The sequence below is a fragment of the Ailuropoda melanoleuca genome, chromosome 16 (assembly GCF_002007445.2).
Source record: "Ailuropoda melanoleuca isolate Jingjing chromosome 16, ASM200744v2, whole genome shotgun sequence".
In the NCBI taxonomy this organism is placed as follows: Eukaryota; Metazoa; Chordata; class Mammalia; order Carnivora; family Ursidae; genus Ailuropoda; species Ailuropoda melanoleuca.
Genome location: NC_048233.1, coordinates 76431037 through 76443953, shown reverse-complemented (window position 1 = coordinate 76443953; position 12917 = coordinate 76431037). Strand labels below are relative to the sequence as shown.

Here is a 12917-nt window from a genome sequence, read left to right as displayed (position 1 = left end):
CCATGGGATATATGTGACATTTCTCAGGCATTCCTGGCTGCCCTAAAGGAAAAACAAATAGTTAACTTAGATTACAATCCTTCAAGACATGAGTCTCCCTCAGTTTACAAATATCTTAGAAATTTATAAGAACAAAGCATTTCTATCAATAGCCTAGCTTCCAGAAGGGAATGTAGATACAATGAGGTGTCCTTATAATCTGCAGCCATTGACAGATACTTGAAGCTGGCAAAGTGCAATGTTCCTCCAGGAAGCTCCTATCTTACTGTTAATGCCTTACTAGAAGGAAAAACCACTTTAATATGACAATGGCAAGTCCTCCTGTATCCTGTGAGTCTTCTTTAACATTTAAAAATCCTTTTGAAACCTCCTTTTTCCTTACCTCCCCGAACTCCCAAGTATATAATTAGCCACACCTCACAAACCCAGGGCCGCATTTTCTGCCCTGCTTTAATAAACCACCTTTTTGCACCAGAGATGTCTCAAGAATTCTTTCTTGGCCATTGGCTCCAGACCTCACCCCACCGAACTTCACCTATATTCCAGAACACCATCATCCTGAGGCAAGGGAAAGAAAACCAAAAATAAACTATTTGGACTCCATCAAAATAAAAATCTGCACAGTGAAGAAAATAATCAACAAAACTAAAAGACAACCTAGGATTGAGAGAAGATATTTGCAAATGACATACCCAATAATGGGTTAGTATCCAAAATATATAAAGAACTTATACAACTCAATGCCCAAAAAACAAATAATCCAAATAAAAATAGGCAAAAGGCATGAACAGACATTTCTCCAAAGAAGAGATACAGATGGCCAACAGACACATGGAAAGATGCTTAACTTCATTATCAGGGAAATGCAAGTCAAAAATATAGTGAGATACCACCTCACACCTGTCAGAATGGCTAAAATCAAAATACAAGAAACAAGAAGTGTTGGTGAGGATGTGGAGAAATGGGAACTGTAGGTGGGAATGCAAACTGGTGCAGCCACTGTGGAAAACAGTATGGAGGCTCCTCAAACAATTAAAAATAGAATTGACATAATGAACCAGTACTTCTAATACCGGGTATTCACCCAAAGAATATGAAAACACAATTTTGTAAAAGATTATTTATTTTAGAGAGAGAGAGAGAGAAAGAGAGATGAGAGAGAGCATGAGCTGGGGGAGAGGGAGAAGCAGGCTCCCCGCTGACCAGGGTGCCTGACACAAAGCTGGATCCCAGGACCCTGGGATCATGACCTGCACCAAAGGCAGATGCTTAACTGACTGACTCACCCAGGCACCCCAGTGAAAAACAAATTGAAATGATATATGCACCCCTATGTTTATTGCAGCATTATTTAAACTACTCAAATCACAGAAGTGTCCATTGACTCATGAATGGATAAACAGGTTGTATGTATATATGATGGGAGATTATTTAGCCATAAAAAAGAATGAAATATTGCCATTTGACATCACGATGCCGGATTTCAAGTTGTACTACAAAGCTGTGATCACAAAGACAGCATGGTACTGGCACAAAAACAGACACATAGACCAATGGAACAGAATAGAGAACCCAGAAATGGACCCTCGGCTCTTTGGGCAACTAATCTTTGATAAAGCAGGAAAAAACATCCGGTGGAAAAAAGACAGTCTCTTCAATAAATGGTGCTGGGAAAATTGGACAGCTACATGCAAAAGAATGAAACTTGACCACTCTCTCACACCATACACAAAAATAAACTCCAAATGGATGAAAGACCTCAANGGACATCGATCTCAGACAGGAATCCATCAAAATCCTAGAGGAGAACATAGGCAACAACATCTTTGACATCGGCCACAGCAAATTTTTTCATGACACATCTCCAAAGGCAAGAGAAACAAAAGAAAAAATGAACTTNATGGGACTTTATCAGGATAAAGAGCTTCTGCACAGCCAAGGAAACAGTCAAAAAAATTAATGGGCAGCCAACGGAATGGGAGAAGATATTTGAAAATGCCACTACAGGTAAAAGACTGGTATCCAAGATCTACAAAGAACTTCTCAAACTCAATACACAAGGAACAAATAAACAAATCATAAAATGGGCAGAAGATATGAACAGACACTTTTCCAATGAAGACATACAAATGGCTAACAGACACATGAAAAAATGTTCAAAATCATTAGCCATCAGGGAAATTCAAATCAAAACCACACTGAGATACCACCTTACGCCAGTTAGAATGGCAAAGATAGACAAGGCAAGAAACAACAATTGTTGGAGAGGATGTGGAGAAAGGGGATCCCTCCTACATTGTTGGTGGGAATGCAAGTTGGTACAGCCACTCTGGAAAACAGTGTGGAGGTCCCTTAAAAAGTTAAAAATTGAACTACCCTATGACCCAGCCATTGCACTACTGGGTGTTTACCCCAAAGATACAGACGTAGTGAAGAGATGGGCCATATGCACCCCAATGTTCATAGCAGCATTGTCCACAATAGCCAAATNACAATAGCCAAATCATGGAAGGAGCCGAGATGCCCTTCAACAGATGACTGGATTAAGAAGCTGTGGTCCATATATACAATGGAATATTACTCAGCTATCAGAAAGAACGAATTCTCAACATTTGCTGCAACATGGACGGCACTGGAGGAGATAATGCTAAGTGAAATAAGTCAAGCAGAGAAAGACAATTATCATATGATTTCTCTCATCTATGGAACATAAGAACTAGGATGATCAGTAGGGGAAGAAAGGGATAAAGAAAGGGGGGGTAATCAGAAGGGGGAATGAAACATGAGAGACTATGGACTATGAGAAACAAACTGAGGACTTCAGGGCGGAGGGGGGTGGGGGGAATGGGATAGAATGGTGATGGGTGGTAAGGAGGGCACATATTGCATGGTACACTGGGTGTTATACGCAACTAATGGAGCATCGAACTTCACATCAAAAACCAGGGATGTACTGTATGGTGACTAACATAATAAAAAATCATTTAAAAAAAATTTAAGAACCCCATGCCTTAAATCTTCTATAAAATGAACAATGATGCCTTTAAATAAATAAATAAATAAATAAATAAAAATAAAGTAAAAAAAAAATGTGTTCCGTATATATGATGGAATATTACTCAGCTATCAAAAAGAACGATTTCTCAACATTTGCTGCAACATGGACGGCACTGGAGGAGATAATGCTAAGTGAAATAAGTCAAGCAGAGAAAGACAATTATCATATGATTTCTCTCATCTATGGAACATAAGAACTAGGAAGATTGGTAGGAGAAGAAAGGGATAAAGAAAGGGGGGTAATCAGAAGGAGGAATAAAGCATGATAGACTATGGACTCTGAGAAACAAACTGAAGGCTTCAGAGGGGAGGGGGTGGGGCAATGGGATAGACTGGTGATGGGTAGTAAGGAGGGCATGTATTGCATGGTGCACTGGGTGTTATACGCAACTAATGAATCATCGAACTTTACATCAAAAACCAGGGATGTACTGTATGGTGACTAACATAATATAATAAAAAATCATTAAAAAAAATAGCTAAAGAATATCCAAGGATCACTGGTTTCAGATATACCTGGGTAATTTGTCTAAAAGTTGATATGTCATCCAACAACAAAACTGGTATATTAAAATCTCCACAGCTTTATTCTGACAATCTGGATTTTACAAGAAATCTAATTCTCACAATACAGTGAACATTGACAATCAATTGGACAATACATAAATCTAAATAGGATATTTTACAATGATAAATAGTTTGTCCTTTGACCTTTCCTCAGTGTCTATATGTCAAAATAAACATACTTTGGACAAATAGTGTTCATGTGCCTCTGTAACATAGAAATTATCTTTTCTCTTTTCCATTTAATAGATAAATTTATCTTATAAAGTTATAGGTATCTCTCAAACTTAGCATTTTTACCCTAGAACTTCTTCATGGCATTTTCACCTCCCAATTTCTGAGTGTGCGCGTTTAACAAGGGATTTACCATGCTATACAACACAGCCACAGCTTGACCTGTGGAGAAGGTGGTGATTGAGTACAAATATACAAATATGCAGCACACAATACTAAGACCACCACAGTGATGTGAGAGACACAAGTGGACACAGCTTTGTGTCTCCCCTCCATGCTTCAGGTCCTCAGTGAGCATATGAAGACCAGCTAGGAGACCATTAAGAGGAAAATTTTCACAGGCATGTGAACCCACTGTTGACAACAACAAAGAGACCAAGGGTATGAGTGTCCATGCAGTGAGTTTCAGGCAAAGGTTTACATCATGCGTGAATGGTCTATGACTGTGGAGCCATGCACAAGCAGCCACACTGTGAAGAGGACCTGAATGGTTGGAAGGACAAAGCCTCTAGCACATGCCACCTGAAAGAGGAAGGCATATCCCTGTCACTTGTGATGTTTCATAATACAGGGCTTTGCAGATGGCCACACAGATGCTCAGCAAAGACTTCAGTCACACACTTTCTGAAAGAGATGGTTTTTCTTACATCAAAAGTGCGAGGCAGCATTTTACGGGTCATGGGTGAAAAACAGCAGATATCTAGAAGGCACATGTCACATAGGCAGAAAATGAAAGCAGTACCCAAGGTCAAGAAAGATGACTTGTTGAATGAAAAGACCCACTCATGGACAACAGTTCTCAGTACTGGAAAGCTCTAAACTCTTCCTAAATTAATTTCCTTAAATTGAATTGTCTTGAACATAATAACTGGCTTTGTTTTGTAACTAAACCATGTTAAACTTATTTTAACTTACCAACTTATTTTAATGTTAAACATTTATCTTATTTACGTCTAAACTTACTATTTAAACTTGAATTTGAAACATAAATATGTAAGACTATGTGTAAATGTGAAAAGAACAAAAATGAGAGACTGCTAGTTTCATCACATATCTATGTGTTATATATCAAAACATATATTGTATATCAATTGGGACATGAATAAAGAGATAAATAAAACAGAATAGTCTTAAATTGGATCCAAATACAAATGGGACATTAGAATATAATAGTCAGGATTTCAAGTCAATGGTAAAAAGATAATTACACAACTATAAAAAAACTAACATTTATAAAAACAAACAAAATTCAATCCCTATTTAATTCCTGTATCTAAATAAATTCCCAATGAATCAACAGTTTTAATATAAGACCAAGAAAAGTGTTTAACAATTAAGTGCTAAAAATAGTTGAAGAATATTTTGTTATGAATTAAGTGAGGAAAGTCTTTTTGAGCAAAATACAAAAAAATAAAATAAAATGTAAGCCAAATTTTTTTACATGCCAAAGGCATGTAAAAAAGTTAGTATAGTATACAAAGGTTAAAAATACCACATATACATAGGATAAAAAAGTTAGAAATACCACAAGACAGAAAAATAATAATTACATATACAATAGTAAAAGGGATCCTTTCTTTAGTACATAAATGACTTCTAAAAATCAGCATGGGAAAGGTCAACAATTGAGTGAAATAGACTTTAATAGATAATCCACAGAAAAGAAATACAAGTCATGTTAAATATATGGGAAGGTGTTCAAACTCAATTATATGAAAAGGAATTTGGAAAAAAAAGGATTTTGATTAAAGTATAAAAAATGAAATAAAAATAATTTTAATCAGATTGTTCTATGCCTTAAATATTTATTAGGGACAGGTTGTTGAGAATGTGGACAGAAGGCCTCTCAGACTGTGATTAGCAGTGTACCACCTCAAGGATGGTAGTTTGGCAATAACTATGAATATCAATATTTAACAGACCATTGATTGACTCAAATACATATATCAACAACTCCACTCCTAGAAACTCATCTTTGCACATATTCTAAACCATTTATTTATTGCAAAATTCTTTGTCATAAAAAAAGGTTAGGAATAACCCATAGAAATGCATACATTAATTTTAGTAAATATTTATAAGAGAGTATTACCTAATACAAGAAACACTAAGAGTTAGATCTCTATAGACTGGTATGGAATGTCTTTAATGTTGCAGATGATTTCACTTATACATAAAATGTAAAAAACAAACATAAACAAAAACAGACTCAAATGCGGTAAACAAATTGATGATTGGAAGAAGGGAGGGGCTGCGGGGACCAGCAAAACAGGTGAAGGTGATTAACAGGTACAAAGTTACAGTTTTAAAATATTCAAGTAAAGGGTATAGTGCAGCATAGGAAATATAGTAAATACTGTCATAATACCTTTGTATGGTGACAGATGGTGACTATACTTATCATGGTGAGCATTCTGTTATGTCTGTAGTTGTCAGAGCACTATGTTGTACATCTGAACCTAAGACAGTACATCAAGTATACTTCAATTAAAAATGAAAATAAAAAAATATATAAAAACTATCTTAAAATTAAAAGTGTATTTAAAAACGATGTTGCACAGACAATAAGCAGGGCACATGATGTAATGAGCACTGGGTATATTATGCAACTGATGAATAACTGAACTCTACATATGAAACTAATGATACAGTATATGTTAATTAATTGAACTTAAAATAATAAAGAAAAATTTTTAAAGATGTTGCATAGTAAAAGCAAACATTTACATACACAGAAAAAACACACATATGTATATTTAAATGCACATGCATTTGTAAAGATTATTACCTGATAAATCTTAAGAAACCAATGAATTGACTGCAAGAGGACTACAGATCATGCTGAGAGATAAGTAGGAAATTTACACTACACCTTATCCTATCTTGTAAGGTCTTCATTTTTGCTATTATTAATTACACTTCAACTTTTCTTATATAAGCAACTGAAATTTAACAAGGAGACTTTCTATACATGATTGAGTATTTTAAATAGTATAATAAAATGATTAAATGGCAAGAAGCTAATTAAAAATAATACCAAGTCTTGAAAAAAATGTAAAAAATAAATGCACAAATTGATTGAAATTTAGTGTATTCATATAAAAATTTCCTCACTAATGCATTATCTATTATGGATTTCTTGCTATAAAGGCATTACACAGTTTCTTTTTTTTTTTTAAGATTTTATTATTCATCCGACAGAGAGAGACACAGCCAGCGAGAAAGGAAACACAATCAGGGGGAGTGGAAGAGGAAGAAGCAGGCTCCCAGTGGAGCAGGGAGCCCAATGTGGGGCTCGATCCCAGGACCCTGGGATCACGCCCTGGGCCGAAGGCAGATGCCCAATGACTGAGCCACCCAGGAGCCCCTAGGCATTACACATTTCTAAGTGAAGTGATACACAAGACATTATAGACCTTCTATTCTAGCAGGGAGGAAAACTTATTACAGTACAACCATCTAGTCCATTCTTTAATTATAATTACCAGGAATTCTTTGAAGAAAGGAAAGTCAGAATCAGATTTAAGAAGACTTCTGCATTCTAAGGAAATGAACCCTAATGCCAAATGACTCTCTTCATGGTGGAAGATGTGCTCATTTACAACAAGTTATGATGCTTCTTCCCCAGAGCATCTTCATAGCATTTGTCATCTCAGAATTTCTCAGAGTGTAGATCAGTGGATTCAGCATTGGGGTTATCACTCTATAAAACACACTCAATGATTTGTCAATGGGGAAGGTCTTAGCAGGTCTCACATACATGAAAATACATGGAANTGGGGTTATCACTGTATAAAACACACTCAATGATTTGTCAATGGGGAAGGTCTTAGCAGGTCTCACATACATGAAAATACATGGAACAAAGAAGAAGACAACCACAGTGATGTGGGAACCACAGGTCTGGAGGGCTTTCCGCCTCCCTTCTGGACTAAGGTTCTTTAGAGAGTGCAAGATGACACCATAAGAGATGAGCAAGAGCACAAACACAATACTGCAGATCAGTCCTCCATTGGCTGCAACTAAGAGGCCAATGACACGGGTGTCGGTACAGACCAGTTTCAGTAAGGGATACATGTCACAGAAAAAATGATCAATGACATTGGGACCACAGAATGGGAGCCCATAAATAGTGCTAACCTGAATCACTGAATGCAGAAAACCTCCAACCCAGGACACTACCAGCAGCACAACACACACCCACTGCCTCATGATCACCAAATAATGCAAGGGCTTGCAGATGGCCACATAGCGGTCATAGGCCATCACCAGCAGAAGAAAGACCTCTGATCCACCAAAAAAGTGCTCTGTAAATAGCTGGATCATACAAGATTGGAAAGATATGATATTTTCCCCAAAGAACAAATTTAAAATCAGTTCAGGAGAAATAGATGAGGAATAAATGACATCCATAAATGATAAGCTAGCAAGAAAAAAGTACATCGGTGAGCCCAAGGTCTTACTGAAAGAAACAGTCACCACAATGAGCAGGTTGCCCACCATGGTCAAAATATAGAAGAGCAAGAACATAACAAGAAGTACTTTCTGCTCCTTTGGATTCTGTGTGAGGCCCAAGAGGACAAAGTCAGTAACATTGTTCTTTGGTTCCATTTCCTTGGCTCTGTCTATTCCTTATAGGTGCTGACTTAAGTTATTAGAAATAGTCTACCTTTAAAACAAAGGGGGAAAACTTTTAATACATTATAAGCTTAATTTTTTTATTTATTCAATAAAAAATGCACCTGGAAAAATCAATTTATGTCAAACCTGTCATAACTGATATCACCCAGTTGAATACAACATGGTTTCTTCCTCTCAGTGATTTCACATATAGGGGGCAGACCATTACAGACCAATTTAATAAGTGTCACTATACATATATTCATGTAGACTACAGGTTCCCTGTGCCAGAACACATAAATCAACATGAGATCTGGGAAGGCTTCCCAGAGAAAGCAGTATGTTAGCTGAGTTTTAAAGGAGAAGTGAGAGAACAAGAGAGGATGGAAAGGGAATTCCATGGAAGATACACCATGTATAACATCATGCATGAATTGTAATTCCTAAGTGAAGAATCACTTAAGGTAATTTACATATTCAAAGTGGGAGAACAATTTATGAATGGCTCTCTGTATACAACTACCTAAATGACATTTCCAGATGGGTATCTATTAAGTATTTATTAAGGTAAGGTTTTAATTTCCCACAATAAAACTATTCCTTCCTAAATGACCTCCATCTCATTACACGGTACAAAATATTTTAATGACAGCAAATGCTGCAAGAAGAACATCTCTTATCTGTCATGCACAACTATATATCACGTGCTATTTCCACACTCACTGTGTGTGTATGTGTAATATACATACACCTTTACATATACATCTACATCTATATATGCCCATGTATATAGAATCACATTTAATGTACAACATTTTATCTTTACACTACAAGTACTGTCATCCCCATTTTATAGTTGAAGAAACAGACTTAGATACTTAATTTTCTCAAAGTCATACACCCTTCAGTGACAGAGATGGAATTAAAAACTAACTTTGTCTGACTTCAAATCTCCTGTGATTCCAAAGAACTTCTCAACTTTTCAATTCTTATAAACTAGTTTAGAAGAATTTCCTGCATAATAAAATACTTCATACAACTGAAAAGTCTGGCTTCCACCATTAACCCTCATAGGCTTACCTTTGGAAGGCTTGTTCATAGTCAGCAAGAGGACTTTTTAACTAACTCCTAAAGACCTGGAAATGTCTCTTCCATCCAGTATCACCACAGAGGACAAAAAGCTGCATTAGTCCTTAAGGATATATTTGACTTCACATGACTGTGTCTGTCCATTTTCTACACAGAGTTCTCTAAGTACTTCAGAAAATTGTTACTATTTGATTGTAGATCTATTTAAAAGGAATCCCATGATGCAAACAGAAAAACAAAAATTTTCCATGTTAGGGTAATTTATCAAGGCAGACAAACCTATGTAACATAAGAAGTCAATAACAAACTCTTTTAAAAGGGAAATAGTTCCCTAGAAACTAACTTCTTTTCTAGTACCTTCAAAAAAGAAAAATTACCATTCCCATTTGGGGGACATCTTACTCTGTTAATATGGAAAACTAATTGTACTGAGATCTTGAGAGGACATTTGCGAAATGTCCTCCTGAAAGAGTTGCAACAGTCCTGAAGAGAATAGCATCTTCTTCCCAGTAAAGACAAATCTCACAGGTCACTTTTCACCTTCTCACCAGATATATCATCAAGTCATGCAATTGGGAGTATGTCCAAGACTGACTTTTGCTTTATTCTATTCACTGCGGTTTTCCATCAAATTTTAAAAATTTAAAAGAACATCTATATGTAAAGATACTTTTAGACCTATTACATTATGGGGAGGTTGGACTGAAAGCACTGGTGAACTATACAGTCCCAGAAAAAAGAAACTAGAATAGAATATGCAAGAACAGTGGGACAACTACCAAAGGGGTAACATATATATAATGGGAATACCAGAAAAGGAAGAAAAAGTGAAAACAACAGAAGCAGTATTTGAAGCAATATGACTCAGAATTTTCCCCCAAATTAATGTCAAACACCAAGCCTCTGGAAGTTCAGAGAATATCTCATAAGATAAATGCCAAACAAACAAAACACCATATAGCAGTATGTCATATTCAAACTTCAGAAAATCAAAGATAAATTTTTAAATCTTGAAAGCAGCCAGAGGAAAAAACATCTTACCTATAGAGGAGTGAGTATCTGACATTAAGCTTGTGTAGTGTAAGTGCTTGACATTAAGTTTTTGATTGCCAAAGCATCCATTTCAAAAGGCATCCATCGTGAATAAATGCACTGCCAGCTTATGACACAGCTACTAGCAAAGCAACAGGATAAGGAATTAAGTCACCTCCAATCATGAAGTTCTCTCTTGCAGAAAGCCCTGGGTAACTTCAATAACTGACCACTTGAGTGACCCTTCTTCTCCCTTTCCATGCTCTAATTCCCACTCTTATGCTTTAAATTATCCAATGAAGACAGAACCCACGAAACCCTAGATACCTCCCCACCACCTCCAGACCCTAGTAAAGGCAGAGCACCAGGTCTGTGCTCTCTTTCTCTTCACCTTCAACTTCAGGTGTGGCCCTTGGATATGCCGTGCACCCTCCAGACTAGTGTGTAATATATCTTGTACCTCGAAGTTCCCTGATCATTTCTACTGCAGTCAAGTGTGTCCTGCAATCATAGTAAGAACCACAAGAGCCAGTCCAGCCCCAACACTGGCCTCAGCGGCGGGGGAAATGTCTGTGGGGACCTACTACAAGTAATATGGGCCCAGGTGAGTACCACAGGCATTCCTGGACAATAACACCACCATCAGTAGTCTGGGACCACCACAACAAGGAGCAGAGGAAAGGATTACATCCAACTTCTCCTCAGCAACCACGCCAGAAAGAAGTGAATTGAGTGAAGTATTTAAATTGTTGAGAGAAAAAAAACAAACACTAAGCTGAATTGCTGTGCTCTGTGTAATTATCCTTCAAAAGTGAGGAAGAAAAGTCAGATTCAGAATCAGAGTAGAACAGTGGTTGCCAGGAGCTAGGGTTAGGGAAGGGGGGAGATGTTGATCAAAAACTATAAGCTTCCAACTTAAGATGAATAAATTCTGGGTATCTAATAATCAGTATGGTAACACAGTTAACAATACTGTGTTATATACTTGAGAGTAGATCTTAAATGTTCTCACACANTGTTGAGAAAAAACAAACAAACACTAAGCTGAATTGCTGTGCTCTGTGTAATTATCCTTCAAAAGTGAGGAAGAAAAGTCAGACTCAGAATCAGAGTAGAACAGTGGTTGCCAGGAGCTAGGGTTAGGGAAGGGGGGAGATGTTGATCAAAAACTATAAGCTTCCAACTTAAGATGAATAAATTCTGGGTATCTAATAATCAGTATGGTAACACAGTTAACAATACTGTGTTATATACTTGAGAGTAGATCTTAAATGTTCTCACACAAAAAAAAAAATGTTAATTATGTGAGGTGACCAATGTTTTAACTTACCTTTCTGTGGTAATAATTTCACAATATGTATGTATACCAAATCATTTTGCACATGTTAAACTTTTAAAATATTATATGTCAATTATATTTTAATTAAGTTGAGAAGAAAAAAACCCTANTGTTAAACTTTTAAAATATTATATGTCAATTATATTTTAATTAAGTTGAGAAGAAAAAAACCCTACACCTTGATGATTCTAGCAACTTAATTCATAAATGTCAAGACATGAAAGCAACCAAGACATCCTTTGGTAGAGGATGAATAAGCTGTGGTACATCCAGACAATAAATATTATTCAGCACTAAAAGAATGAGCTATCAAGTCAGGAAAAGACATGGAAGAAACTCAAATGTGCACTCTGTATGATCCTACAATGGTGGGTACATGTCATTATACATGTGTCCAAACCCATAGAATGAGAAGCACCAGGAGAGAACCCTAATGTAAAGTATGGACTTTGGGTGATAATAATGCTTCAGCATAGCTTCCTCAGTTGTAACAAATGCACCACTGTCATGTGAGAGGTCCATAGTGGGAGAAACTTGCATGTGTGGGGACAAGGATTATACAGAAACTTTCTGTACTTCCTGCTCAAATAGCCAGAAGCTGGAAACTTTACTAAAAATAAGGTTTATTAATTTTTTAAGGTGACATGTGTCCAGGAAGAGGAAGCACACAAATGCATGTGGATAAGCTGGATGACCTAGGGGTCTGCGTTAAGAGCCACGGTCCAAACAGAGATATGAGGCAAGATGGAATGAGTCTGCCATTTTGAACCTAGCCAACTGTGGATTTTAAACAGAATTCCAAATATGTTGGAGAGACGTGACCAGGATTAATTAGTCTTATTATTTACAATAGCATAACTTTGAGAACATTATTTTAAATATCTCTAAGCCTCATTTTTTAGTTCTAAGAGAATAACAGGTGCTTCGAGAAATGATGATGATTGAATGATATAATGTTTCCAAAGTGCTTGATGCATGGTAG

General features: G+C 36.6%; 1 protein-coding gene and 1 pseudogene across 1 annotated transcript; both read right to left on the bottom strand.

Moving 5' to 3' along the window:
* The window catches only part of LOC117796602, a 5718-nt pseudogene extending 1727 nt beyond the window's left edge, over nt 1-3991 (bottom strand).
* A 3458-nt stretch (nt 3992-7449) lies between these two features.
* Nucleotides 7450-8478, bottom strand: LOC100471978 (olfactory receptor 4A47). The gene is made up of 2 exons (XM_034646613.1): nt 7626-8478; nt 7450-7556 (listed from the first exon to the last, which is right to left on the bottom strand). The coding sequence occupies exons 1-2, from the start codon at nt 8464-8466 to the stop codon at nt 7450-7452; spliced, it is 948 nt and encodes a 315-aa protein (XP_034502504.1). The 5' UTR covers nt 8467-8478.
* Between the last annotated feature and the right edge of the window lie 4439 nt (nt 8479-12917).